This window comes from Callorhinus ursinus, unplaced genomic scaffold (genome assembly GCF_003265705.2).
Source record: "Callorhinus ursinus isolate GAN/ISIS: 27379988/994484 unplaced genomic scaffold, GSC_fseal_2.0 scaffold11, whole genome shotgun sequence".
In the NCBI taxonomy this organism is placed as follows: Eukaryota; Metazoa; Chordata; class Mammalia; order Carnivora; family Otariidae; genus Callorhinus; species Callorhinus ursinus.
In genome coordinates this window covers 35,011,770-35,037,486 of record NW_027397073.1, presented here as the reverse complement: position 1 = coordinate 35,037,486, position 25,717 = coordinate 35,011,770, and the positions used below count along the sequence as shown (strand labels likewise).

Below are 25,717 nucleotides of genomic sequence, written 5' to 3'. Positions count from 1 at the left end.
ACGCTGCCAGATCTGCCTCCTGGCAGGATGGGGATCCTGCAGAGGGAAGAGCTGGAGAAACCCCACCCGTGGGTGGGCTGCAGATGCCATCACAAGGAAACCTGCAACTCCTTTCACTCAGATCACAGATTCCATGACCGGAGATCGCTGGTGACACTGTCAGCTGTAGAACCACGTGTGGCCTACAGATACACGAGTGTATGTGAACAGCCAACCTTCCACCTAGAAGTGAGCTTTGCCCTCTTCTGCTGCCCATCACTCCCTCCGAGCTTTCGCCCCTTAACAAGCTCTCCCACCTCTGATACTCTAAGGACCCCTGGGCTTGTCCCCCAAGTGAAGAGAACCAGTGAACGAAAGAGAGGAAAGCTTGGGGCATCCCGGTGGCTCTGTCAGTTAAGCATCCAACTCTTGATTTTGGCTCAGGTCTTGGTCTCAGGGTGGTGAGATCGAGTCCCTTTGGGCTCAGTGGGGGAAGTCTGCCTGAGATTCTCTCTCTCCCTCTCCCTCTGCTCCCTCTCAAGGCCTCATTGTGTGTTTTCCACCCACCCTTGGCCCTAACACAGAGCCTAGGGTCCCTTGTGGTCCCTTGGCACTACTGACATTTGGGGTCAGATAATTCTTTGTTGTGGGGCTGTCCTGTGCATTGTAAGATGTTTAGTAGCTTCCGGGCCACTACCTACTAAATGCCAGTAGAGTCTCCAGACAAAATCAAATGTCCCCTGAGGGGCAAAACTGCTGTCCGTTAAGAGCCAATGCTGTAAAAGGACAGACAAATAGTTCCTTTTAGGAAATATGGGCAAAAAAGGAAGATCTGTCATTCATTTCCCCAAGAGAGAAGGAAAAAATCGAGGCCAGGGCGAGATGCAGAGCAAGGACTGATGGGACCCCTCCTCCCCCCACTCCCCGCCATGACTCCAATACTTTTGAAGACTTTTCCTCCCTGCCATGGAAGAGCCATAGGGTTGCCCATTTCTCAGTGTTATGGGTTGAACTGTGTTTCCCCCCCAAAGAGTTGAAGTCCTAACCCTCACCCAGTACCCATGAATGTGACCTTGTTTGAAATAGGGTCTTTGCAGAGGTAATCAAGTTTAAGATGAGGCCATATGACTGGTGTCCTTATCAGAGGGGAAATTTGGACACAGATGTGCACAAAGGGAAGATGACCATAGAAGAGCACTATCTACAAGCCAGGGAACACCTAAGGCTCCCAGAGATGAGGCGAGAGGCCTGGAACAGATTCTCCCTCACAGCCCTCGGTAGGAATCAACCTTGCCCACAACTTGATCTTGGACTTCTAGCCCCAGAACTGTAAGACAATAAATTTCTGTTGTGTAAGCTTCCCAGTTTGTGGTACTTTGTTATAGCAACCCCCAAGCTAATACACTCAGTAAGAAGGACAGCGGGACAGAGGAGCTGGAGGTGTGCAGGGACCTGGCTTGCGACCCCACCATGGGGAGCAGAGACACATAACGGTGGCGGGGGCTGGGGGAGAAGACGCACGTGCTGACGGGACCCAGGCTCACTGCATAGAGAAAAACACCAACACTGGGCCCAGAGGACAGACAAGTGGAAATCCATCATATCTCTAAAACGAAACGCTTTGATTGCGCCAATCACTAGAAGTTGTAAAACTAACCTGAAGAATCAACAGCCTCTGTACATGCTAACTACATCCATCATAAATTCGTCTTTACTTTCTGTTATCGTATCACTGTCTCTGGGGACCCCTGGTTTGTCATCATTTGCCCTTTATAATTTATTCATCTTGTTCTTGCCTGCATCCTTTCTACTTATCATTCATCTTTACAGTTGTACATAAAATTGGATGGCTCCTTCCATAGCACGGTTTTCAGGAGGGAGATGGGCCTCATCAGGGAAGTCCCAGGAAATCTGGAGCAGGTCCCACTAGAGTGTCCGAGGGTGTCCAGGCAGAGGTAGGGTGGACAGAGGGAGGACGAGGAGGGCATGAGGGAGGGGGGCAGAGAGGGGAGAGCCAGAAGAGGCAAGGGAGAAGGATCAGTGAAGAAAGGGTGGAAAACGAAAGGGGAAAAGAGGAAGAGAAAAATGACCGGAAGGGAGAGAAAGGGCGAGGAAACATGCATAAAGAGAAAAGGGAGAAAGAGAAAGAATGGAAGGCAAGATGGGACTTGGGCAAAGGAAAGACCGACAGAGGAGGCATCCGGAGGCTGTGGCAGGGAGGGACGGCTAGCAATCCAATTAGGGTTGTTTTGTTTTGTTCTTTAATTTTCCATTTTAACATCTTTCCTGGTACACTCAAAGAAGGTCACATTGAATTTCCATAGCAATGACTGGTCCTGAGTTGCAGGGACCTGCGTCTGGAGGTGTGATGGCAGTGATGTTTGATGTTGCACGTCTGCTGGGCTGAACCCAAGGCTGGGGAGACAGACAGAGAGGAGTGTGCTGGTTTGCTTTGTATTCTCGGGTTGCTGGAGTGAGGGCACAAAAGCCAATCTTTAACTAGTGAATTGGAACTTTAATGTTTACCAAGCAGATACAGCTCCCACTCTCCCCACCCCCTCCTCCCCTGGCCAGCTCCCTCTCCTCCCTTCTTCCCTGTCTACTCCCTCTTCTGGCTGCTTCCACAGGCCTTCTGCTAACTGAACCTAGCTCTTCCCCCTTAGCAGCCCTGGTGAGGAGCCCTTTCTGCTGTCAGAGGAGCAAAGTGCTGGCCACTTCTGGCCATGTTGCCTGGTTTTCCTAATCCAGTCTCTCCCCAGAGGCCCTACATTTCTAACTTCGGAAACAGATGGGGTCTTCCTGGAAGACAATTGCCTGCAAAGTCCCAAAGGCACGGGAGCTGGGACTAAGTAGCAGGGGACTATTTTAAGGAACAGAATTCTTTCAAGAGGTCCCCTGTGCACACTCGGGCCCCAGGGAAGTCTCCGAGTGGACCTCTCCAGCCCAGCTCACAGTTCCTGACCTGTCATGCATGCCTTGTGTCCAGGCTGATTCTCAGACCACTGTGCTCATCTCACATACCTGTCTTCCTCCCAACTCTCTATCCCCAGCTTGCCCATATCCTGAACAAAACCCTTGAGCAACTCCTATACCCCATAGTCGTCTGGGTCCCCCCGAAAGCAACTGGTAGTGCTAAAACAGAGAGATGGGTATCCTGGTGTTGGTCCTGGCTTGGTCATTTGTTAATTGTGTGACTTTGGACAAATTGTTTAATCTAAGCCTGGGTCTCTCCATGTGTGGGGGATAATCCTGATAACTTCCTCATAGGGTAGCTGTGAAGATAAAATGAGGTAATGCAGGTAACATGCTTGCTTCGTGCCCATTGGATAGTAAGTGCTTAATAAATATTAGTTGTTGTTATTGAGCAACTGTCCACACTACCCATTTTATAATAACCTGCTGTCTTGTAGTGTTGATATTTCTGGCATGTGTGTGGCTTCTGTCTCTAACTTAATAGAAACCTCCAAGAGGGGTAGGGATGAGTTTTTCTAAACATAGTTATCTGCCAGGATGCCTAGCACAGTGCCCGGCACACACTCAGCAAACACTTGTTGATGGATTGAGAAACTGTCCCATGTTGACTGTACCTTACAAATAGGGGAACAAATCTTGGATATGGAAGAGGGTGGGCTGAAGAGGGGCAGGGGGCCAAGAAAGAGAGATCAAGAGTGTGAGGAAGACAGAGATGGAGAGTTCAGAAAAGTGGAATCACTCTGCCTAGATCCTGGCAGAAGATACTGCTCAAAAGGACCCTGATGAGCTTTTGTGGTTTAGTAATCTCATTCTAACCAAGTCATGCCGAACTCAAAAACAATAATCCATTTGTGACAGTGGTGCAGGAATGATTCCATCAGCCATCCCAAGGACTTTGGATAGGCTGGTACCCGGGGATACTGACCTCTGACTTCTAAGAATAGCCATTGCGGAATGTTTTCTGAGCTTTCACTTACCCCTAGAGAAATGTCAGCTCCCTTCTCAGTCCCCAAATGAGGACCTATATTGAAGGTCATCTCTAGTTCTGCCTCTGTTGTTTTATTGTTTTTAGTGATGGTGGTGTGTGTGTGTGTGTGTGTGTGTGTGTGTGTGTGTGTGTGTGTCAAAAATGGTACTGTTTTCCTTGCTGCTGACAGGCGAGCTCTGGAACTTGCTGGGAAACAGAATGGGTTGCCTGCACTACTTTCTCCCCTCTTTTTCTTTTCAGTGAGAAAGTGGAGGGCTGGTTTTAATGGATTGATTTTAATGGATTTTGAAGTCTGGAAAAGTGCCTAAATTGCTGAGGTTACCAGTTTTCTAGGTGCTTTTTGTGATTGCTTTCTCCTTAGTCAGACACACAGTGCACTCACTGGGGTACCTAATGTGGTCACCCCAAACAAGAAGAGGTCTCTCTCTGCCACCCCCTTCACCAAACAGGTGAACAGCAGCACAGTCTCAGTTGGTGGAAATACCCATTATTTGGTTGGGTGACAGTATTTTGCTTGGCCCTGTCCATGCATTTGCCAGCATCACGCTTTCTCTGATCTCAAAGGAGAGAACCAACCAACAATAATAACACCCGTTCTGCTTTCTGGAATCCACTTTAGAGCATAATTTTATTTGGTCATTTTGTTTTTCATTTGTTTCCATGTGGGTTTGTGTGGAGACAATGTGCCCTGGGAAGTTTGAGCTTCAATCTTGTCTTTTCTCTCTGTCCCTCCCCCTACAGGCTGTGCCTTCCCTGAGAATTGTGATGAGGTCTTTGAGGCCACGAGTCTCCCTGTGAGGCCTTTGAAGAAAGAACAGGCATTCCAGGCACTGCAAGGGGACTCCAGGCTATGTTTTAACCCCACCATTGTCTTCTCCTCACCCCTCCCATCTCCCAACATACATTCATGTTTCTTTTTGTCCTTTCTCCCAAACTTGCCCAACTTGTCTTTGTGATTTCAGAAAAATGCCACTGGATCTCCCAGTATGAAGGATTAGCGCAGATTATGGGGAACAGTGTTAATTATCGGTGGAAGGGGGGCTGGCGCGTCGCTCCAGTGTGCTCCTGATTTCCCCTGGGCCTTTCTGCCTGGTAATAAGCCTGCTTTAATCTGGCAGGCCCCTTGGTGAAATCAGCACCACGGACAGTGGTATTGATTGCTTCTGAGAAACCATCACAGCTGCTCAACCAAATTACCTTTGATATGTGACCTTTAATGTAATTACTGCAACATCAAAGTATTTCTATAAATTATTAAAGAACTAATACACTCCATCATTTAGCTATTCTATTATATGTAAAATAAACAACCACAAGTTAATGTTAGACCCTGAACAATCCACACTTGCTACTGAAATTCTCCCAGTCCCTGGTCTCTCCCCCTTCAAAATCCTGAGTCTCTCCCTCCCACCTTCTCTTTCTGTTTCCCCATCTAATTCCCAGCTTTTAGCCATCACGAAACTCCCCAGCAATCTCTGTCGGGCTGATGAAGGGCCTCCCAAAACAATGTGGTATTTTCTATTCCATTTGGGTGGCTCTAAAATATCTATCACAATCTCCCCCAAAACAAAGTACCATAAACACTTTATTAATCAGCACAAACCTTTCTCAGAAGCCTTTGATTATCTTACAATATGGCTTTATGCTTCACACATAACATGGGGCGATGTGGAGCATATTTCTGCCATCTTACAGAGGGCACCCAGAAAGTAATTACTATAATATATGTTCGTGTAGCCGCGCTACTAAAAAACCAACTGGGGAATGGCCACCGTGCCAGAGCCGGGCTCCACACAAAAACCTGTGTGGTGCACGATTTCCATACATTTGCATCCGCGGGTATGTTATTAAGATGACTCAGCCCCGTGCTTTGCAATCACAAGTACCAAAATACAATACAAAGGCTGTCTTAATGGAAGGAAGGCCCTCCCCTCCCCTAAATGGGTAAAAAAGAATCTTTGATGCAAAGGAAGGCTGCCCCGACCCAGGGTTGCATTTTCTGTCTACCTGGTTAACCTTTCCCGCTGTGGGGCAGAAATGGAAACGTGTGTTTACATACGGGTTTGCTCGCTAAGAATGTAAACATGCATGTGTAAACACCGGTGAGCATACATACAGGATACACGTGCTCCCCTGCAGTGCCCATTGTATAAGCTTAACCACGGTATATTTGTAAATTCTTTAAATAATGCCCACAAACACATCTTTCCATAAATTTATCTTTAGATACTCGGTGAGCCGTATATCTACCCACCCCCCAATCTCTGTGAACCCACAGGAGAGACCGCGCAGACCCTTGACCCGAGGAACACTTCTTATTTTATGGTGATGAACTAGCCTCGATAATAGCCACGGCTGATATCACACGCAGTTAGGGGGGCCATAAATAATTCTCTTCTCCCCCGCACAGAAGCTGTAAACCAGGGCTGAGGCGCGATAGTTTATCAAAGACGAGGGCTGGCTCCTTAAATAAACCGCCGTGATCTCACTTGCGGCGCCGAGCCTGGGCAAGGAGGCGCCCCCTCCCGCTCCGGCCCCCACCCCAGCCCCAGGAACAGTCCGTGTCCGACGTCGATCGGCGGGCGCTCGGGCGGCGGGGCTACCCGGGGCCCCGTGGGGCCGGCGGAGGCAGCTCCGGTCGCCGGTGACACAGGACAGCCTGCGTCCCCGCCGCGGCTGCCCGCGCGGGCAGAGCTCGGAACAGGGACCCGATCGGAGGCGTCCGGAGGGCCAGGGGAGGAGCCGCGGCCGAGCTCTGCGGCCGCCGCCGAGTTCGCCCCCCGCCCGGGATTCCGTCGGGCCTGGACGGCGCAGTGCGGAGGCCGCGGGGCGAGCTCGGAGCCCGGCGCCCACGCGCACTCGTCCGGGCCCCGCGCCTCCGGGCTTCTGGGGGCGCGGGGGGGGGGGCGGCGCGCGAGCTCCCGAGCGGAGGCAGGCACGCGCCCGGGCCCACGATCCCCCCGCCGGCCGCGTCACAGCCCGGCCTCCCGAAGTCGCCCCCTGTCGGCGCGTCCGTCGCTCGCGCCTCGGCGGGCGCCACTTACCCCGGGCAGAGTCTTCTGCTCGTGTAGCGCGCTCTGGGCCTTCAGCGCTGACTCACGCTCGCAGTAGGTGAGGAAAGCGCAGCCTGGGGAGGGAAGCAAGCGCCGAGAAGGGTCAGTGGGGCGCCCCCGGGCCGCCGACGCGCCCTCTCGCCGGCCCTCCAGTCTCGGCCCCTCCCCGCTCTGGGTCCCTCTCCCCACCTCTCTCCCTCCTGTGCACTCCACTGGAGCTTTCTTGCCGCTCCGTTTTCCTGTCTGTCTGCTTTTTGTCCCTCGCGTTGCTTTTCTGTTTTGCTCACTCGCCGAAGTCTCCCCACCCTGCATCTTCCCCCCCAACCACCACACCCCCTCTCCCCGCGAGTCCCTTCCTGTCCCTGTGCTCTGGTGCCTCGGCCTTCTTCCTCCCTCCTTCCCTCCCTTCCTCCCCCCAGGGTGCTGTTCGGTCTCAGCTCCAGCTCCAGCACCTCCCGGAAGGGGCAGCTTCCTGCTCTCACCCCCAGCACCTCTAGTCCCATTGGACCATGAACTCGTTCTGGCCCCTTGGGAGTGCTGCCGGCTGCTCCATCAGGGATGATAGAAGGACCCTCTAGACCTGCCCCTGCCGAATGAAGTCTCCATCTGTAGGGAGGGCCCCAGGCCCGTCTGTACTAATAAAGTGAATGGGGCTGTCCCTGTGCCCCCTGCCGCCCCATGTGCAGTGATATCTCCACACCCCTCCAGTCAGAGGGCTTCTTGGGCATATCTAGCCCACCAGTGCTCAACACTGGACCTCTTGCTCTGCGTCTAATTCCCTGGGCGGCCCTGGCAAATCCCGTCTCCTGTGTGGCTTCAGTCTCCTCACGTGTGCACTGAGAGGACTGACCCAGTGGGCTCCAGGGTCACGCCAGTGTAGTTTTCCCCTGAAGTGACTCTGACCGTGCCTCACCAGGGAATCTGGATTTTACAGAGCAATGTACCTAACTCAAGGGGGGGGGGGGCTCTTAATGCTGGCCCTTCAGGCATGGTGACAAAGCAAAGAGCACGCTTGCTCGTGGGAGAGTCTGGCAGTTCCCGCAAACTGCCCAGGGTCAGCGGCCTCTTCCTCTGCCTGAAGATACGGCTGAGCATGGCTTCGGAGGCCTGTAAGACCCAGGCCATAAGGGAAGTCAAAAAGCCAACTCTGGCCAACAGAAGGCTTGAGTCTCCTGGGAAGCCAACCCCTCAAGCTTTCCGAAGGCACCCCGAAGCCTGGCCGCCTCCCTTGTTTCCCAGTCTTCTTTCCCTCCAGTGCCCTTTGTCTTTGTTCTCACCGTCTTCTCACCTGGTATTGCCTTCTCACCCCATCTTCCCATCTTCCAATCCCCACCATGTTTCAAGAATCTGATCAAGTTCCACTGACTCCAAACAGCCCTTCTTGACTGCTCTAGTCCATTCCAAGCCAACCTCGCTTTTGGACCACCCATTCTCATGGCCCTTTGGTAACTACTTCCCAAGTGCTCACTGTGTGCTAGGCTCTGTGGCCCAGGCCCTCTTCCTGTGAGGTCTGCAGGCTGGGGGTGCCTACAGCAACCCTTGTTACCAGGCTTTCTCTGGCGTCTTGCTCCCCGGGGAACAGAGTGCTCTGAGCATCCTGGGCAGTTCCTTCCCCCTCCACCACCCAGTGTGTGTGTGTGTGTGTGTGTGTGTGTGTAGGGGGCAACCCTTCCTTCTTTCCAGTATAGAAATTGGTCCTGCCGCCCACCTTCAGAGAGGAGATGGAAGGGAAGGTATGTGTGAAGGGGACAGAAAGATAGGAGGAAGGAAGCAGGGAGAGAGACGCATGAGGCAGAAACTCTCAGCAACCTGTGGGCTCTGTGCCTTCCCCACCTCCAACTCTCGCCCCAGGCTGGGAGGACGTGGGAGCGCCAAGAAGCCCCTCTCCCACTCCATCCCGTCCCTCCCCATCCAGACCCCAGACCACCCCGCCTTCTCCCCCTCCTCCCTCCTCCCTCCAGTCCGGCAGACGGTTACTGATGGAGACACCAGGGGACTGGAATGCATAGCGGTCAGAGGCCCCCATGACGTCCTCCCTCGTGCTGTTGCCTGCCTCTCTGGGGCCTCTTTCGTCCTGTCCCTTTCCTGGCCTTGTCCTCTGCCTGTGCCTGCCTGCAGCTGGGAGGCAGCCGCTGTCTTGCTTCAGGCAGGCAAGCCAGCTAGGGACAAGGTCAGGGGCAGGTGTGGAGAGGGGGGACGGAGGGAGGTGGCGGGGGGGAAAGGGGAGCGGGGAGGAGAGGAGAGGAAGGCCAGGAAGGGGAGGGGGAGGGAGAGGGGGAGGGAGAAAATGACCACATCGTTGTGGTCCCGGGTGTCAGATAACAAAGAGAAAAGATCCCAGGAAAGAGAAAGAATCTGTTGCTTCTTTCCAGCTTCCAGGAATTTCTGCCAGTGTTTTTGAGACCTCACAGCCGCTGTGAACGAGAATCTTTGAGGGAACCCCCAGACCCCATGCGACTGTCCCTGGCATCTCCACCCCTTGACCTCACCTCCTTCACTTCTTCCTTTTGCCTACCCCTTGGCCTCCTTCCTATTTCTCAGCTCTGCTAGACACACTCTTAGGACTTCTGCATTGATTTACCCCGCGCTCTGCGTGCTTGCTCCTTCAGTCCCCTCAGGCTTCTGCTTGAATGTGACCTAGTGCTGCCCTTTCTGACCTCCTTTCACACAGCCCTCCTCCCCACCCTCCTCTTTGACCCCTTGTCCTGTTTACTCTTCTCTTTGGCACCCCACTGAGCTATTAACATTACATGTTCGTTCCTTGATTGGCAGTTTCCCCGCCCTCCGAGGGAGGTCAGGGACTTGCTCCTGTCCCATTCCGGCTTGGTTCTCAACGCCCACGACAGGGGCGGGACCTCAATACATATTTGTCGAGAGCACCGAATCCTGCCCAGCAACTTGTGCAGGGCCAATAGGTGGGGGGCATGTATCCTCATCTATAAAAGGGGAGAGCCATCCCCCTCAAAGGTTTGTGGGGAGACCTACCAGCCAATGAGTACTAACAACCTCAGGAGAGGTTGTGGTCAGGAGATCAGAAGGCAGAGTCCCTCCTTCTGTCCCTCTGAACGTCTGCCAGGAGGGACCAGCCTTACAGAGGCACTGGTTGGGGCAGACCCCCAGGCCCTTCTCAAGTGCTCTCTTCAGCCAGTCCCATGCCACAGCTCGGCTTGGTTCGGCTCACTATGTCTCACTAGGGCTTTTTTTTGTTTTGTTTTTAAGCAGATACAGACAAGCAGCTATTAACCGCTGACTCCAGCATGCAGGAAGGGACTGCATCTGCTGCCTTGTGGAGGGCAGAGCCCTGGGTGGCAACCTGGCAGGGAGGGGGTGGCTTCGGAAGGAGAGTTTGCCATCACAGGGTCCTGCAGAGCATGGTGGGCGTGAGGTGGAGGCTCAGGTGGGACTCAGAGTGGCCAGGGGAGGAGAGAGTGCCCAAGCCTCACCCACTGGCACTCACTGGCCTCTCACGTGTAGGGCAGGGGGATGGGGCACACAGAACCCTACTCAGAAACGCTAGTTTTGACTTCCTGGTGCTCATTGCTGCTCCTCACCGGAGTTGTGGAGTTGGGGAGGGGGCTTCCAGCTGCAAGGGTGTGGAAGGAGGGCCTCAGTTCAGTGGTCACCAAAGCTGTCCTGCTCACTCTCTGTGACGTGCTGTGCTGAGCTCATGTGTCCCCAGAGACACATCTGTGAAGCCGCTTGGGAATTCACAGTCTATTCAGTCTCTTCAGGAAATGGGATTCTCTCCCGGAGCAGCTGCCTACTGAGTCAACAGACCCCAGGAGAGGAGGCTAGACCAGGCTCTGCACCTTGAGAAGGTCTGAGAAGGGAGCACCTCTCCCTGGGGGTGGGGACGGTGGCCCAGCATTCCCTCCCCAGCCCGGCCCTACAAGGGGGCTCTTCCTTGTGCTCACAGAGAGAACAGGAGTCCACTGTGGCTGTTTGGAAAAGCAGAACAATTGAAAAGCACCGGAAGGTCTCTCAGTGCAGAGATGGTTTTATGTTTCAACCGTGGAATACTCTACAGCAGTTAAAATGATGAAATGGTCCTAAATGTGCCAGCATGGGAAGCCACAGTCAGACGCGAAAAGCAAAGTCGTGAAACAGCATATGCCGTGTACGTGCAGTGAAGACATAGTCCATTAGTCCCTTGTGCGCCCGAATCTGTATTTACACCATGGCACAAAGTCTAGAAGGTGTCACACCAAGCTGAAAACGGAGTCTGTGGGAAGGTGGGGCATGTCTCCCATAACATTAACCTTTTTTGGTTTGATCGACACAGAATGTACTCATGTATCACTTGCACAATTAACTTTAAAGAAAAAAAAGCGTGAGCCAGACCCACAGCCCATTTTGAGAGGACAGTCGAGGTCACTGGGCATCAGCTTCCTGGCAAGTTATTCATGAGGGAGATTATCACGTGAGGGTCCAGTATGCCCGGTCTCAAATCTTCCTTTGAGCTCAGGAATCGAAGCAGATTCCCTCTGCCCAGCGGGCTGTGAATGGCATCTTGGTCCTGTGGCCCGGAGTTCCCGATGTTTATGGGATGGAATCCATGACTGATGGAGCCCAGAGCCTCCCCATCGCGGCTCTCCAGTTCTCCCCTTCAGCCAAGTGAATCTGAGGCGGGATCTGAGGCGGGGAGTGCAGAAGCGACTCTCTCTGGGGCTATGACCTTGCCGCCCAGCTCCCATTTTTCCTGGTCCCACTGTCCTGGAGGGAGGGTCCGCCAGCACCAGTCCCTCCCCTGAGTCTCCCATCCCTCCTGAATCATGGACCTGAGCAGAACAGAACTGCAGCCCAGCAGAGCGGGGATGGACTTAGGAAATCATCGGGGGTGGGAATAGGAGCAGAGAGATGTCATACTTTGGGAAAAGTCCCACCACAGTGCCTCGAGCAGCAGCTACCTGCCGGGGTGCCCTGCACGAGGCGGCCCACAGCCTCCTGCCTCTCTTCTGCCATGTGCCCTGAACAGCAGCCTGCACTCACTGGTCCTCGTGCTGACATTTACCCTCCTCCCACTCATCCCTCGCATCTGCCTGTCCTTCCCATTTGTTCCTTGGCTTGTGTCTCTGAAGAGACCGTCCACTCTGTGAGGGCAGAGACAAGGGCTTCTAAATGGAGGACTGAGCTTTTAGCTCAGCGATCTGAGGACTGGGAGACCAAGAGAGCCATGGGGTCGGAGAAGGGGAGCCACCTGGCACTGAAGAGAGAATGGGAAGCCCTGGGGGGGGGCGGGAAGGAAGGGAAGGGAGACGGGTGCAGTCAGGAGCCACTGCGATCCAGGCAGCCATGGGGAGGCAGGCAGAGCTGGTGGTGTCAGGAGGGCGTTGCTGGGCTGAGGTGCAGGTGGGGGTGGCAGACACCCCCCTCCAGCCGGGCAGCCTGCGGATGGTGAGGCGAGGGGGCACCACTGGTTCCCGAGAAGGCGGGCGGGTGCCCTCTCCCACGTGGGGGAAGAACATAGCCCCGGCAGAATTAATTGTGCGAGATGGCAGTAATTTACAAAGCCCCCGTGTTCGGGGATAAAGGGCCCTTGTCATTGTGAAGTAAAGGAAGTACAATTTCCTGCCCAACTCCAAGCAGGGCTGAAGCCTGGGGTGTAATCATCACGGAAGGGAAGGCTCCCAATGTGCTCCCTCCTCCCACCCAGCCAGGCCTTGGCTTCCCATTAATTGAATTACAGAATTAGCCAGAGGAAGGTGGCCCTAGAATAGGAAGATCTGGACTTTAATAAAACATCAGAACCTTCAGGGCCTGCTCTTGGCTGGCCTGGAGGAAGTGAGAGGAAGCGAGGGCCTGGGAACGGGGTGGGGAAGGGAAGTGAGCAGGAAATGCACCAACCAGCCAGACCAATGAGTCGTCAAGGAGGGGCTCCCTGTTCAGTGCGGTCTTCTTGGGCTGTCCAGGAAGACCCCCTCCCCACCCCAGATCTCCACCCCTAGACCTGCCTAGTTCCTGAAATCCCATCCTCAGAACACCACCCCTCAGTGGTTCTCACCGAGGCTGCACCTGAAAATCACCTGGAGAATCTTACAAAACAGATACAGTCCCTGCTGCTGAGAAATTAAGGCAGAATCTCTGGGGGTGGATAGAGAGAGGGAGGGAGAGAGGGAGCATCTGCCAGCCTCCCAGGAAAGAGGGCCATGGGTGTTCTGAGGCCAAATCCGCCCCCTCCTCCCCACCCCACCCCAGTTCCTGTCCCCCATGGTCTGGGTGAGCAAGGGTGACCTCTCTGGTGCTTTCTGGAGCAGATGTCCCCTTCCTCCCTTCCTGCGCACGCGGGAGACACAGCTGCAGAGCTGTCCCTCATGTACACGCTCTTCCTCTGGGAATGTCTTCCCACCTCTGTGCCTGCCCCGGGGTCTGCACCTCCTTTAAGACCCACCTCTTTGGGTCTCTGGGTCTGTGAAGCCCAAGGCACCTACCTGGACCCCCACAGTCTCATCTTCCTCTGGTTCCTGCCCCAAGGGTGAGCCTTGTCTGCTCGTTTAATCCCTGAACAATTTGAGAATGGGCCCTTGGGGCTCAGCAGAGCCTGGTGACAGGCAGGAGAAAGAAACCAGGGGACTATGACACACTGTCTCTGCCTCTTTCCCAGTGCCCAGCCACTGGGTGACCCTCCTGCCAGTTCCCCAGGACCTGTCCTGGTGGTTCTGGTCCCCCCCACCCCTTCCCTGGTCTTTTCTACCTGGACCTTACTCCTTTCTCTCCCTTCTCCAGAGGAATGCTCCCTGCTGGTATTGCAACAGCTCCTGTGGTTCCCCTCTCTCCATAGGAGAGGGACAATGAGCCCACCCATGTGCGTGACTCTGACTTCCTCTTGCATCTCCACCTCCATGGGGTAAACTGAAACCTGAGCATCATTTCCCCTGCTGCCTCTGCCATGCCTCTCTCCTTCGGAGCCCACATGTCCTAGGAGTGACGGAGCCTCCCATCTTCCATGAAGATTCCCCTGACCACACCAACCCCAGCATCTCTTAAAGCCCTTATCGATGGCAGTTAGAACACACATATTTGTCTACCTTGCATTTATGTGTGTTTTGCCCACATGGAAATCTGGTACTATAGGAACTGCCACCTCCAGGGTCCTCTTCTCCTCCCAGTGTCAGAGATCACTGAATGCAGTGGTAGTTAAACTTCATTCTGCTCCTGCCTGGGTGAGAGTGATCTGAAATGCTGGGGAGAGATGCCTGGCTGCAGGGGAAGCAGGGTGTGTGGAGAGGGTCTGGGACGTCTGCCCTTCAGCTCAGGCCCCCGATGGTGGCAGGAGCCATCCGTCTTCCTCGGAGGAGACCTGGCAGGTGGGGATGACAGGGCTGCTGGCAGGCGGGGGAGATGGATGGAGCCCTCAGCCAGTGCATTAGGGCTGCAGGCCTGCTCCCTCTTCAGGGCCCTCCAGGGCTGAAACTCTACCCTTGGCTCTCATCCTGCTCTGGGGCTCAGCACTGCCCTCCTGCATCAACTATCTTTAAACAGGAAACTCCAGAGGAGAGCGTGGTGGCCTGTTCAAGTGCTTCTCAGAGGTAATGGTTGCATGGCGTGGGAAAGTTAACCTGGCTCTCTGCGACCCTAAGTGTGTCTCTTACTTCTCCCAGGTCTTCTGCCCTTTGGGGCCGCAAGGCAGAGATGGACACAGAGCTGGGGGATAGGGATGTCCCCAGATCTAGACTAGGAGCCCCCGGGGAATGGGACCAGCCTTCTCTTTCTCTGCCTGTGGGGCACGGGGCAGGGCCCAGGAAGCTCAGACCCAGGCACTTCATTGGCTCTGGACCTCAGAGGATGAAAGGAGTGGCAGGCAGGCCTTTGCCAAGTGGCTCTCCTGCCCACTACCCTTGTTTACACCCTCAGCACTGGAGAATGGCATGCCTGGTGTCGGCTGAAACATCTTTATGGCACTGTGAGAAAGGACAAAAACTGGACATGACCTACTGATGGCCTCACCCCTCTCTCAGCAAAGAGCTCTCGGTGGTGGAGCCTGGCCGAGGGAAGGTGCGAGCCTTTCTGAGGCTCAGCCCAGGGGCAAAGGACCACCTGCTCTGCTGACCCCTGTGCTGGCTCTGTTCCCATAGCCGAGGGGCTGCCTTGTGCCCCATCTCTCGGCCAAAAGCTCCTGCTGGTCCGCATGACAGCACATGGTGCTCCCTTTTCATTCCTGTCTTCGTGGGGAGCTTCACCGGACACGGTGCTATTGCTCCCATGAGCTCAGCCTTCTTGTACCTCGGAGTAGGCCACGGGGGTGTTATCAGCATCTGGCAACCGGACAAGTAGAGACCTGAGGCTCCCTCATGGCTGCTTGGGGCTCAGTTGCTGTTGTCCCCTCCAGCAGCCCAGCGCAGTGTCTGGACCCTGGGGGCCCTCATGAGAGATGTCCTCCCTCCACACCCCCACCCCATGGCTTGCACTTGGGACAAAGGGCTCCGGGATGACCTTATTCTCTTCCTGCAAGGACCCAGGTGGAGTCAGCTGGGCTCTCGGGGGCTTCCCTGGGCCACAAAACCCGACCTCCCTCTACCCCTAGTGCCCCCTTCAGTGTCAAAGTCAGGCCATGGGTTCCTCCACAGAGGGCTCTATCTGAGCATCCAGGTTGGATCTGAAATGCATGTGGGGCACTTGTTACTCACACCGATGCCAGGATAAGCTTCACAGACACTGAATCGTGTTCCCATCTAATTAACGTGGTTGGGGAGTTTAGATCTTCCTGTTTTGAATTTTCTCAGAACAGGGAGCACCTGCCGAGAAGACGGGCATGACTCAGTGGGAAGGGACTGCTAACTGAGTGCCACAGGGGAAGGGGCTCTCAGGGGCTCCCTTGGCCTGACCCAGCCCATCACTGAACTGTGGGAGCTGGGCCTCTGAGAAAGCAGGGCCATCTCCACTGGTCCGGGAGGCAAAACATGTTCCTGTCTCAGAGCACTTCTGTCTCTGTGCTCTTATCACCACCACTGGCCTGCAGTTGTCTGTCCTCCCCCTGTCTTGTTGCGGCTGCAGCGCTGGGCTGGCTGACCTCAGCCAAGCTGCTGACCCCTGGCCTGATGCGCTGAGCTCCTCAGTGCATGGGAATGACATGGTGCAGGACCTGAGCCCCTCAGCGGCCCCCAGTGTTTGCCAGGTCGTGTGTGTGTGTGTGTGTGTGTGTGTGTGTGTCTGTCTGTCTGTCTGGTCTGTCTGTCTCAGGCTCACAGAGGAAGCTCAAAGGATCCTTGTTGAGTTGCATAGAATTCCCTTTGTTGGAGATTTTCGTGGTGGTTGGACCAGCTAAATTAAGGTGGGGGTCATTTTCCCCAATAGGATCCCCTTCCCCAGGTAGGTGGAAATGTGGGGGAATCCCTCCTTGGTATGCTCCTGAAGCCCCCAGCTGCCTCCCTGAAATTGTCCCTGAAATACCCAGAGAGACAGCTCTCTACTCCATGATGTCCTTGTGCGGTGGGGGTGGAGCCTCCCTTGACTCCTTTCTCCCATGAGAGGAGAGATCACACTCTCAAGGCAGGGGATTGCGGAGTCCCTTTGTCCCTCTTCTTGGTCACACCAAACCACACTTCTCCCCAGCGCATACCCGTGTCACCTCTGGGCCTTAGCTCTGGCTCCTCTCCCACCTGAGGTGCCCTCCCTGCCTGCAGGGGCGGGGTGGGGGAGTATCCTCTACCAGCTCCCACCACATCTGCAGCCCTCCCCAGCTTCCCAGCACTCCCCGATTCTCCTTCCAATGAGTTCTTCCACGTCCAAGTGTCTAAAACATGACCAGGAGGGCTTGGCTGAACAGAGTTTTCTGCTGTTCTCATCTGCAGAAACTCTGTCTTCCTACTGGAGCACAGCTCATGGGGCTGGGCCTGTCCTGTCCACCCTTGAACAAGTTCCTGGGTGGGGGCTTCACAAGAGCGGCTGAGCTGCTGAGAACCAGAAGGGAGGGCGCACCAGCTCCACTCTGGGCTCGGGCACTCAGGACCTGCCAGGTGAGGTGAATTAATCTCGCCTCTCTCTCCTGGCTCCTTCCTAACAGCCCCTAATTCACTTAAAGAACAACAAAAAAAAGAAGCACACCAACCAAGAATTTCCAACCTCAGCATCCAAGACAGGCTATTTTGAAAAGACCAATAGCCAGGAGTCCCATATTACAGGATCAATGTTTGGAAAATGTGATTTTCTTTGCAAAAGCAGAAGAACAATCTCACACAGTCCTGGCAGGCCATGGTCCAGCTCTAGGCAGAGGGTGTCTTTCCCTCATGATCTCGGCCACTTAAACCACTCTTCTGGCTGGGCATTGGGCTTTACCCAACATCAATAAGATAGGTTCAATCGTAGGCAGTTAGCAGTATTTAACCTGAGGGCTGTGGCAAAGGAGTAGTTAGCAAATGTGATGGGGATGCTGGCCTCTGTGAGTTAATCCCTCAAACTCTCTGAGCCCTGGCAGAGGTGGCCATCACCCTGTAGGAGGGAGAGAGGCTCTAGCCGGTCAGCTGGCCCCAATCCTGGGGAGGGACGGAGATGCTCACTCTTCATTCATCGCTGACCTTGGGAGTGCCCAAGGTGGGTGAGAGGCAACTGGCAAATGGGGAGGGTGACCTCTGGGGGGGTGAGACAGGGCCTGGCATTCAGCTTGATTTCCTCTCTTCCCAGAGACTTACCCACATCCCACAGAGCCCACCAAGAAAGAAGACTGAACTACCTAATGCCCTGACAGGTACATCAGACTCAAACCCCATGACAGGAATGGGCAGTACTATATCATCTGTGGCGGGAGGGAAAGATGATTCATTCATTCACTCATTCCACAACTATTTATTGAGGGCCCACCATTTGTCAGATGATAAAAGACATAAAGGAGACCCTAGGTGAACAAACTTGCAAGGCTAGGTGATATACGTGCAGGAGCATACCAGCCAAGCCAAGGTTTGTGCGGGGCTCATGCTAACAGCACACACTGATGATTGGTTATCTGCTGGGCATGGGTCTAAGTGCTTCAATGTATTGAATCGTTTAATACAATAAGTCTATGCACTTGTACAATAATCATCCCCATTTTACAGAGAAGGAAACAGAGGCACTCGAAGACAAAAGACTTGCCCAGAGCCTGTGGCCCAGTCCCTGGTAGAGCTGGGCTGCCAGATGCGGCAGGCCTCCTGCAGAGTCTGTGACCTTAACCCTGGGCTCTGCCACCTCCTGGAGGAGGATGCTGGGCTCTGCTTAGGGCAGGGGCAAATCAGTGCAGGGCTCCCTCCCACTTTCTTCCTTCCTTTCTTTTTCTGTCTCATGGCTGGAATCCCATATTCTCTCTTGCCCATCTATTTAATTCCCATTCCTGACTACTCCAGGATATACCATTTTTTCCACCCTTAAATAAGGTAACATCTGTCACCTGCCACCCGGTGCCTCTGGGAAAGCTATTTAACCCCCATGGTCTGGTTGTTTCCATCAGCAGGACCCCTGGGAGAGGGCTACAGTCTCCGAGGGAGGGGGTCTGGCTCTGACAGTAGCCTCTGCCTTGTTCTGGAAGCCTGGGTAGTTTGGGTAGTTTGCGAAGTCCCAACTCAACCCTTGGGCCTCAGGTTCCTTAGAGGGGAAGGGAGCCAGTAACACTCACCTGCTGGGGTCATGGGCATCCACCAGAGTGCCTGGCATATCACTAGTGAGGGAGGGATTTCTATAGCCACCCTCATAGGGAGCAGCAGTGGTGATGTGGTGCTAAAGGTGCCCTACAGTGTGAAAAAGAGCCTTGGTATTTATACCGTCTGGTGTTGTCCTCTTTCCTTGTGTGGGACCCGCACACTTGATTGTAACCTCCCCACCCCAGTACATACTCACCAGGACAGGGACCTTGTCTGTGTTTCCTGCTCTCAAGTAGGCTGGCACACCGGCGGGCTCGGAATGCCTGACGGTGTGCATTGAGAGCCTAGGATGTGAGTGTGTTTTGTTTACCTGCTGTACCTAATATGCTAATGACAGGAGGCAGTAATGAGCTGGTGGGGACCTGAGTGACAAAGAGCTGGCTTCATGCTTCCCCAAAGAGGCACCTTAGTGTCAATTGTTTCTTTTGTGAGAGGAATTGTTAAGGCCTGGGAATGTGGGCTTTGAGGGCTGGGAAGAGGAAAGGGGGGGGGTCTCGGGCAAGAGCGGTGCAGGTCCTCGGCAGCGCGGCAATCGGACAGCCTGGGATGGGCAGCCTCGGCAGGGTGGGTATGGAATCCTATGCCCTCCTGGGGAGGGAATGGGTGTGAATCGAACACATCTGTGTTACTCGCTGACTTCTCGAGAGGTCCCATGAGCTCCAAAGTGGCGGCGCCGGCCCCATCTGCTGTGGACCCTTGTTGCCCTGCTCTTGGCACAGGGCCCATCATGGTCACAGGAAGCACAGGGTGAGGGGTGGACACTGGCCTGGCATTAGAATGCCTACTGAAGGCAATCTCTTGATGGGTAAAACAGCCTCCAGCAAGTCACCAGATCTCTCTGGACCTTGGTTTTCTTTTCTATGAAATGGGTTTGATAACCTTGCCCAGGAGTCTGTGTCCCCAATATCCAGCAGAGTCCTGGCACAATTGGGTCCTAGTGTACATTTGTCAGTGAATGGATGGGTGGAACAGGAGAGAAGGAGGAAGTGTACTCTGTTCTTCAACAGAGAAGGAAACAGATGTGTCTGTAGGTCAAGGTGAAGTGATCATCCCAAGAGCACACAGCTGGTCCGTGGGGGAACTGGATCCCAGGTCCCTGCTCAGCCTCCTGTTTTGAGGGAGGAGAGCAAGTGTCTGAGAGGACTGAGGGCCCAGGGCAACCCTGAGGAGGAGAGCAAGCAGATACTGGGTGGTCAGCATGGAAAGCCCTAGATGAAATGTGTAGGAAGCAGAGTAAACCAGCAGTTGGAGGTGCGTCTCTAAGGATTTGCACCAAATGGAGGTAACAGGTACAGATTAGTGTGAGCATGAGGGGGCTGAGTCCGTCCGTAATCCCCGCACCTGCCTGGGAGGATGATGAGCAGTGGCCGGGGCTAAGGGGAGGGGGAGACACAGGTTGAAATGCTCATGTGTCCTAGATGTGTGTATGGTTCTATTCTCTGTTCTCACTGCCCTCAAGAGGGTCCGAGGGCGGGAAGGAGTGGGGGATCCGGGGGACTTCGTGAGCTGTGCCAGGTCGAGCCGACCTGAGGCCTGACATTATCACTTCCATGATGGGTCTGACTCCCACAGCTGGTCAAGGCTCGGTCTTTGTTTTCCCCAGGTTTTACCCTTTCTCTCAGCTTCCGAGAAATTTCCATTAGACCTCTGCTTTGTCTTGGCTGAGCTGACTGTGCCCCATGGCCAAGAAGGCCAGCTGGGGGAGCGGAGGCCTAGAAGGGGAGAGCTGGGCAGTGGGGATAAGAAAAGGTATGGCTGCTGGCCCTCCTCCCTGGCATTTCTACTCCCAGGCAGCTGTGGCCCTCATCTGCAGCTCAGTACAGAGGCCCTTCCCTGGCTGGACACACCCTGTGAATTGCCGGGCGCCAGCAATGTGGGCTGTGGCCGAGAGGCCGGGCTAGCTGAGACCGGGGGTTCCGGGACTGGAGTGAAGGAGGGAGGAGTAGCAGCAATGCAGATGGTGGGAGACCCTGGGTGCCAAGGCCCCCACTACACGGAAGTGGGAAAGATACTGGGCTGGAAGTTGCCACTTGGATCAGAGGCCAGGACAGCACCCTTCTGGCAAGCGCCTGGCCTTCTGGGGCCCTTGGCTTCCTTATCTGTAAAATCCTGACCTGAGCAAAAAATTGGCTCTGACATGATTCCGGGGAATGAAAATGGGAAGGAAGATTCAGAGTTCTGGATTTTAATCCTAATTCTACTTGTTTTTGAAGGCCTCAGTGGGACAAGCTGGGACACTCCCCCCACCCCCGGCCCCACCTGCCACCACAGCCCATGGCAGACCTCTGAGGCCTACTGCCCTCAGTTCTTTCACTAGATGTCCAGGGGCACCTGCTCCTCCCCAGTCCTGGCCTGGGGAGGGAAGGAAAGATAGGAGAGGAAGACGGGTGGCCAGACCTCAGGGGCATCCAGCCTGGGGAAGGACTGGGGACAGAGGGACATGCAGGAAGTCTCACCAAGTGGTATGTGCCCCAGCGACCACCACGCTTCTGACCGCAGAGGCCTGGGGCAGCCAGGCACAGAATGAGTGATGAGGCAGCCCCTTATGGAGGCAGGGAGTGCTCCCAGGAGCCTTGACAGAGGTGGAGAAGAAGAAGCGGGGCTTATTCCCAGCAGTTGGAGTGAGTGGGCTACGTGTGGGGACCCAGGCAGGGCAGCAGGCACTTACAATCAGATGGTGTGCTCCTTAGAAATGCACCCCAGTGTCACCCAGCAAGCGGCTAGACCCCTCCCTCTCCCCCCCTTTCCCATCTCCTGTGGAGCGTCTGTTCCTGCAGGCTGGGTTGGGAGGGGAGGCGCAGGGTTCAGTGGGCAGCAGTAGCCCCCCCCCCCCGGGAGAGCACCGACCCCGGTTTCACAGTGGCCCAGGCTACCTCTCTCTGCCTCCCATGACCAGTCCCTCCGTGAACCTCGTGCCACCTCACTGCCTGTTTCCGGCTGCGGGTCTATATATAGCGATCTCGCTGCACACTCTGGAATTGGATTTGATGTAGCCCTCTGGACTCGAGCTAACTTTTGGGGAGTAGTTTTCTTGGGAGCCTGCCAGTCCAATTCCTCCCCCATGAACACTAATTACTGCACAGACCTTCTCCATGAAATCAGCGCTGAAGCCATTCCCATCCAGGCGGCTCTCCAAGAGGAAATTTTTCTACTGGGAACCGACAGCCGCAAATAAACCTACCATCTACTTAGCAACAGAGACCAAGAGCGGGCGGGAGGTGGGCAGGGAGGGGGGACGCGGGGAGAGTGGGAGGGAGGGAGGTGGAGGAGAAGAGGGCTCGCTTCTTTTCTTCCTTCTGTTCTTTATTTTACAGAAAGGGTGCAATCAGCGCTCTCTGGAAAGGTGGTACGGGGTGTCTCCTAAGACAATGCAGAGGCCCAGGAGGAGAGGCCGGGCCACCTACTAGGCCAGTACCTGTTCTTGGCTGCTTGAGCTTGGCCAGAGCCCCCACTGCACCGCTGGACACCAAGGTCAGCGCAGGGCCGAGCCCCCAGCTCCTGTTTCAGGAGTGTTGGAAGCCAAAGGGCAGAAGAATTTCCCCCGGAGGTTTCTCAAGGCCCAGGGCAGGCCCAGTGAGCTCTGATGGCCACGGGCCACTTGGCAGGTGCAGGCACTCCAGCCAACAAAGCCAGAGAGGCCCTTGGAGCCTCCTGGGGGTCATGACACTCTGTACCAACCTTGCCCAGTTGGTAGAAGAGCTGTGCCCTCCCTTGGCAGAGGCCCCTCTGCGTTGTGCCTAGCTGGGTGTCCAGGGACACTGGAGCCAGGACCCCTGCCAACAAGTCGCCTCTCCCAGACCCCATCACTTCTGTCTAGGGCCACTTCTGCCACCAAGGCTTGGTGAGTCCTTCTCCCTCTCTGGGCCTCGGTGTCTCCATCCATCAAATGGCTGTGATGATTCCTCAGAGCTTCCCTGGCGGGTGTGTGGGGGGTGCGGGCAGCGGGAAGGCCTGAGTGTTGCCTTGATGTCAGTTGTCTCCCTCAAGGCCCCTGTCCCCTGGGCCCGGCCTCATGCCCATCTGGGACTCTCCTGTGCCTGCCCGCCCCCATCCAGGGTGGATGAGTGAGGCCAGAGCCCAGTCTCCCTCACCAGTGCGAAGCGTCGGGACTGAGAGAACCCCAGTGGGTCTAGGAGAGTGGCTGCCCGGGGCAAGGAGAGGAGAAGATCCCTGGAAGACCTCTTTCTTAAAGGAGACATCAAGAAAATGGGTTATGCCCAGGGACAAGCCACCTTTGTTTTGGGGACGCCTGCAGCCTTAGTGGTAAGGAGGGGAGGGGAGCTGGGGGAGCCGATCTGTGCAGCCCCTCCCACCTCAAGGCCATGTAGGGCAGTGGTTCGGAACAGGGCTTGCACATTGCGTGGCTCTCTCACCTTTGAGCTGTGGGGTTTGGGGCAGGTTTCTTAGCCCCTTTCTCCCTCAGTTTCCTCTCCTGTACGATAGGAGATGAACGGCACTTGCCTCACTGGGATGCTGAGGGTTAAATGAGACCATATAGCCAAGTGTTAGAACAGACCTGGTGTGTGTAGGTGTACCCAGGGTCAGGGAGGGCTGGGAGTCACGGGTGTGTACCAGCCACCAGGGCCTGAGGAAGCGCTTTCTGTGGGTCAGGGATGTCGCAGAGCCCTTGCTCACATTTTCTCACTTGGTGCAGTGGCTCTGTTTTTGTTTTTGGTGTGTTTATGAAACCTGGTGAGCCCCAAGAGGCGAGACCAGAGTGTTGCCTGGACCAGCAGATATCGTTCAGTGTCTACAGAGTACGTCCCAGCTCCAGCCGCTGGCTGGCATGAGACACGTCCCCCAGAGGACGAGCCTGGGCCAAGTGGAGCTGGTCCCCGCGGGCCTGGGGCCCACAGGAGCATGTATCTCTGGGCAGCTGAGGGCCACCAGGGCTGAGGCTGGTGAGGCAGGGCCTTGGGGGACCACGGTCAGGGCGAGGAGGGAGCAGCTGCTTCAGCGGAGTGCCAGACCAGTCTCCAGCTTCCGTGTGAGTGGCTTCAGCTGGCTCCAACCCTTGGGCCTGGTGCCAGGGCCAGCCAACCCTTGGCATCAGGAAAGCAGTCTGGGCTCTGTACACCCTTCCTCTCGGCGGCTCTTACATTTGCTAGTTTTGCTTCCCTGCTTAGGTTCCTGGTTAATTTTCCTTGGAAAAACTCTACCCTCCTTTCAGCGGAGCTCAGCTCAAAAGGACACACTTGTCATGGGGGATGTCCTGTGGGGAATATGGCAGTGGGTATACCTGCTCTGTGTTCTGGAGCTCAGGCACCAAGGGCTTTTGGGGACTAAGTGGGGGTGACTATGGGAGCCAGGCCCTTCCTGACTAACATAAGCACCCTTCTCCCAGGGAAGCACCCCTGAGAAGCATCCGTGGGAACAAAGAGGGCCCTAAGTAGCAGGCAGAGAGCAGGGCAGTTAGAGATGCAGGCTTTGGCATCAGAGAGACCTAGGATCCTGTCTGGGCTCTACCACTTCCTGGCTGTGTGATCTCAGGTAAGTTCCTGAACCTCTCTGAGCCCCACTTTCCACACTGTACAAGAAAATTGATGCAGGCCTGTGGTGACCTGTGTGGAACTCCCAGGGCGGTGCTAGGCCTCACACGTGTCCCTTCTGTGAGATTCTTAAACAAAGGTGTCCTGTGGATCATGCAGCCTCCCTGAGCTGCCCTGGACCCTCTCTTCTCCATGGGATGGTGGGGCAGTGGCTTTGGCCCCATCAGCAGGTGTTCCCTCCCAGGCTGTGGGCAGGCTAATGCCTTTCAAAGCCTCAGCCCCTCTGTGCCTCCCCCTCCCCTCCCCACCCCCTTCTCCACCCTCCCTGTCCTTTCAACATTCTCTGTTCCTTCTCTCGGGTGGTGGATGAGCAGAAAAACAAATCAAAGTAGCCTGCGTGTCCTGGAGCCTGCGATTCTCCCACGAAACAATCCCTTGCTTCCCATTACCCACCCCAATAACTCTTGTATATGGAGTGTGAAATAATTAGCAGCAGCAAAAATAATTTAGGAAACAAGAAGAAACTAATTGCATAAGCTTGTTTGGGGAAAACACAACCGACCAAAAAACCCACTGTGTAGGGAGGTTTGGACAGACAGACCAGCTCCCTGGAGGTCAAAGCCACACCTGGATCACCCGGCAGGGTCCCTTGAAGGGACCTCGATCAGGACGAGCTTCCTCCACCCCAGCCTCCAGGAGGGAACCACTGGTGCCGGAGCCATGCCCCCCCACCCCCCCCGCCGTGCCATGGGCCCAGGGGTGACCTCCCCCCAACCCACTGCGCCATGGGCCCAGGGGCGACTTCCCAAAACACAACTACATTCTCATCTCAGGCCATCCCGGGGAGGCAGGTGGGCAGGGGAGGATGTGGGGAGGGAGGTCCAGACACCTGGAACGGTATGAGGCCCCAAAATGGGCCTGGTGACCTCCCTGAACTTGAGCTGGGTCTGGGTAACAGGCCCCGTACCCTGTAGGCCTGGAAGGTCCTTCCATCGCCCACTGCCTACCTTTGCCACTCAGACTCCCTCGCACCAACAGACATCCAATACCCATCAGAAAGCAACAGCACATTGAGGATATGGAGCTTCCCCGGGAGATGGGGAAAACATCTGGTGCCTCATGCTTTATGGCCCTTCTGACTTTTACGTTTGCCACCTCCTTGAGCACTTTTCCAACTCCTAATCTCTCTCCTAGCCTCCACCCCACTGTTCCTCACTTCCTGGGAGGTAGAGGGTCAGGTGCCCTTGTTTCCATGGGACAGATGCAAAGGAATGAGGAAAGCTCCACATTCCTGAATGGAAGGTTTCAAAATAAGGGAATGAGGGACCAGAGAGATGCAGTAAGGTCACAGTCACCAGGAAGGGCTCAGGGTTTGATCTGGGGCTGATGTTTTTCCCCTTCTTTACCCTGCTGGACAACTGGCCTGGCTGCTCAAGGCACCCCTAGGTGGATCCCAGTCTAACATGACTCCTCTGCTCCCTGGGATCCTGTCCAAGGCCCCTGAGGCCCTTGACTCTCATCTGAATGAGAGCTGGGCTGGTAGGGAGGCCTCCTCTTTCCTGCCCCCTCCCCTTAGATGAGGGGCATTTGCATTTGCTTAGAACTGCATTATAAGGTTATTCTTTTTTT

At 55.1% G+C, this 25,717-nt stretch overlaps 1 protein-coding gene across 34 annotated transcripts in view; it reads right to left on the bottom strand.

Moving 5' to 3' along the window:
- Window positions 1-25,717, bottom strand: part of CELF4 (CUGBP Elav-like family member 4) — a 296,354-nt gene that overhangs the window by 213,277 nt on the left and 57,360 nt on the right. For all 34 annotated transcript variants that reach the window (XM_025886536.2, XM_073898279.1, XM_025886539.2 and 31 more), the window contains exon 2: window positions 6,985-7,067. In XM_025886536.2, coding sequence (XP_025742321.1) covers window positions 6,985-7,067 — 83 coding nt within the window. The remainder of the gene's footprint in view (window positions 1-6,984; window positions 7,068-25,717) is intronic.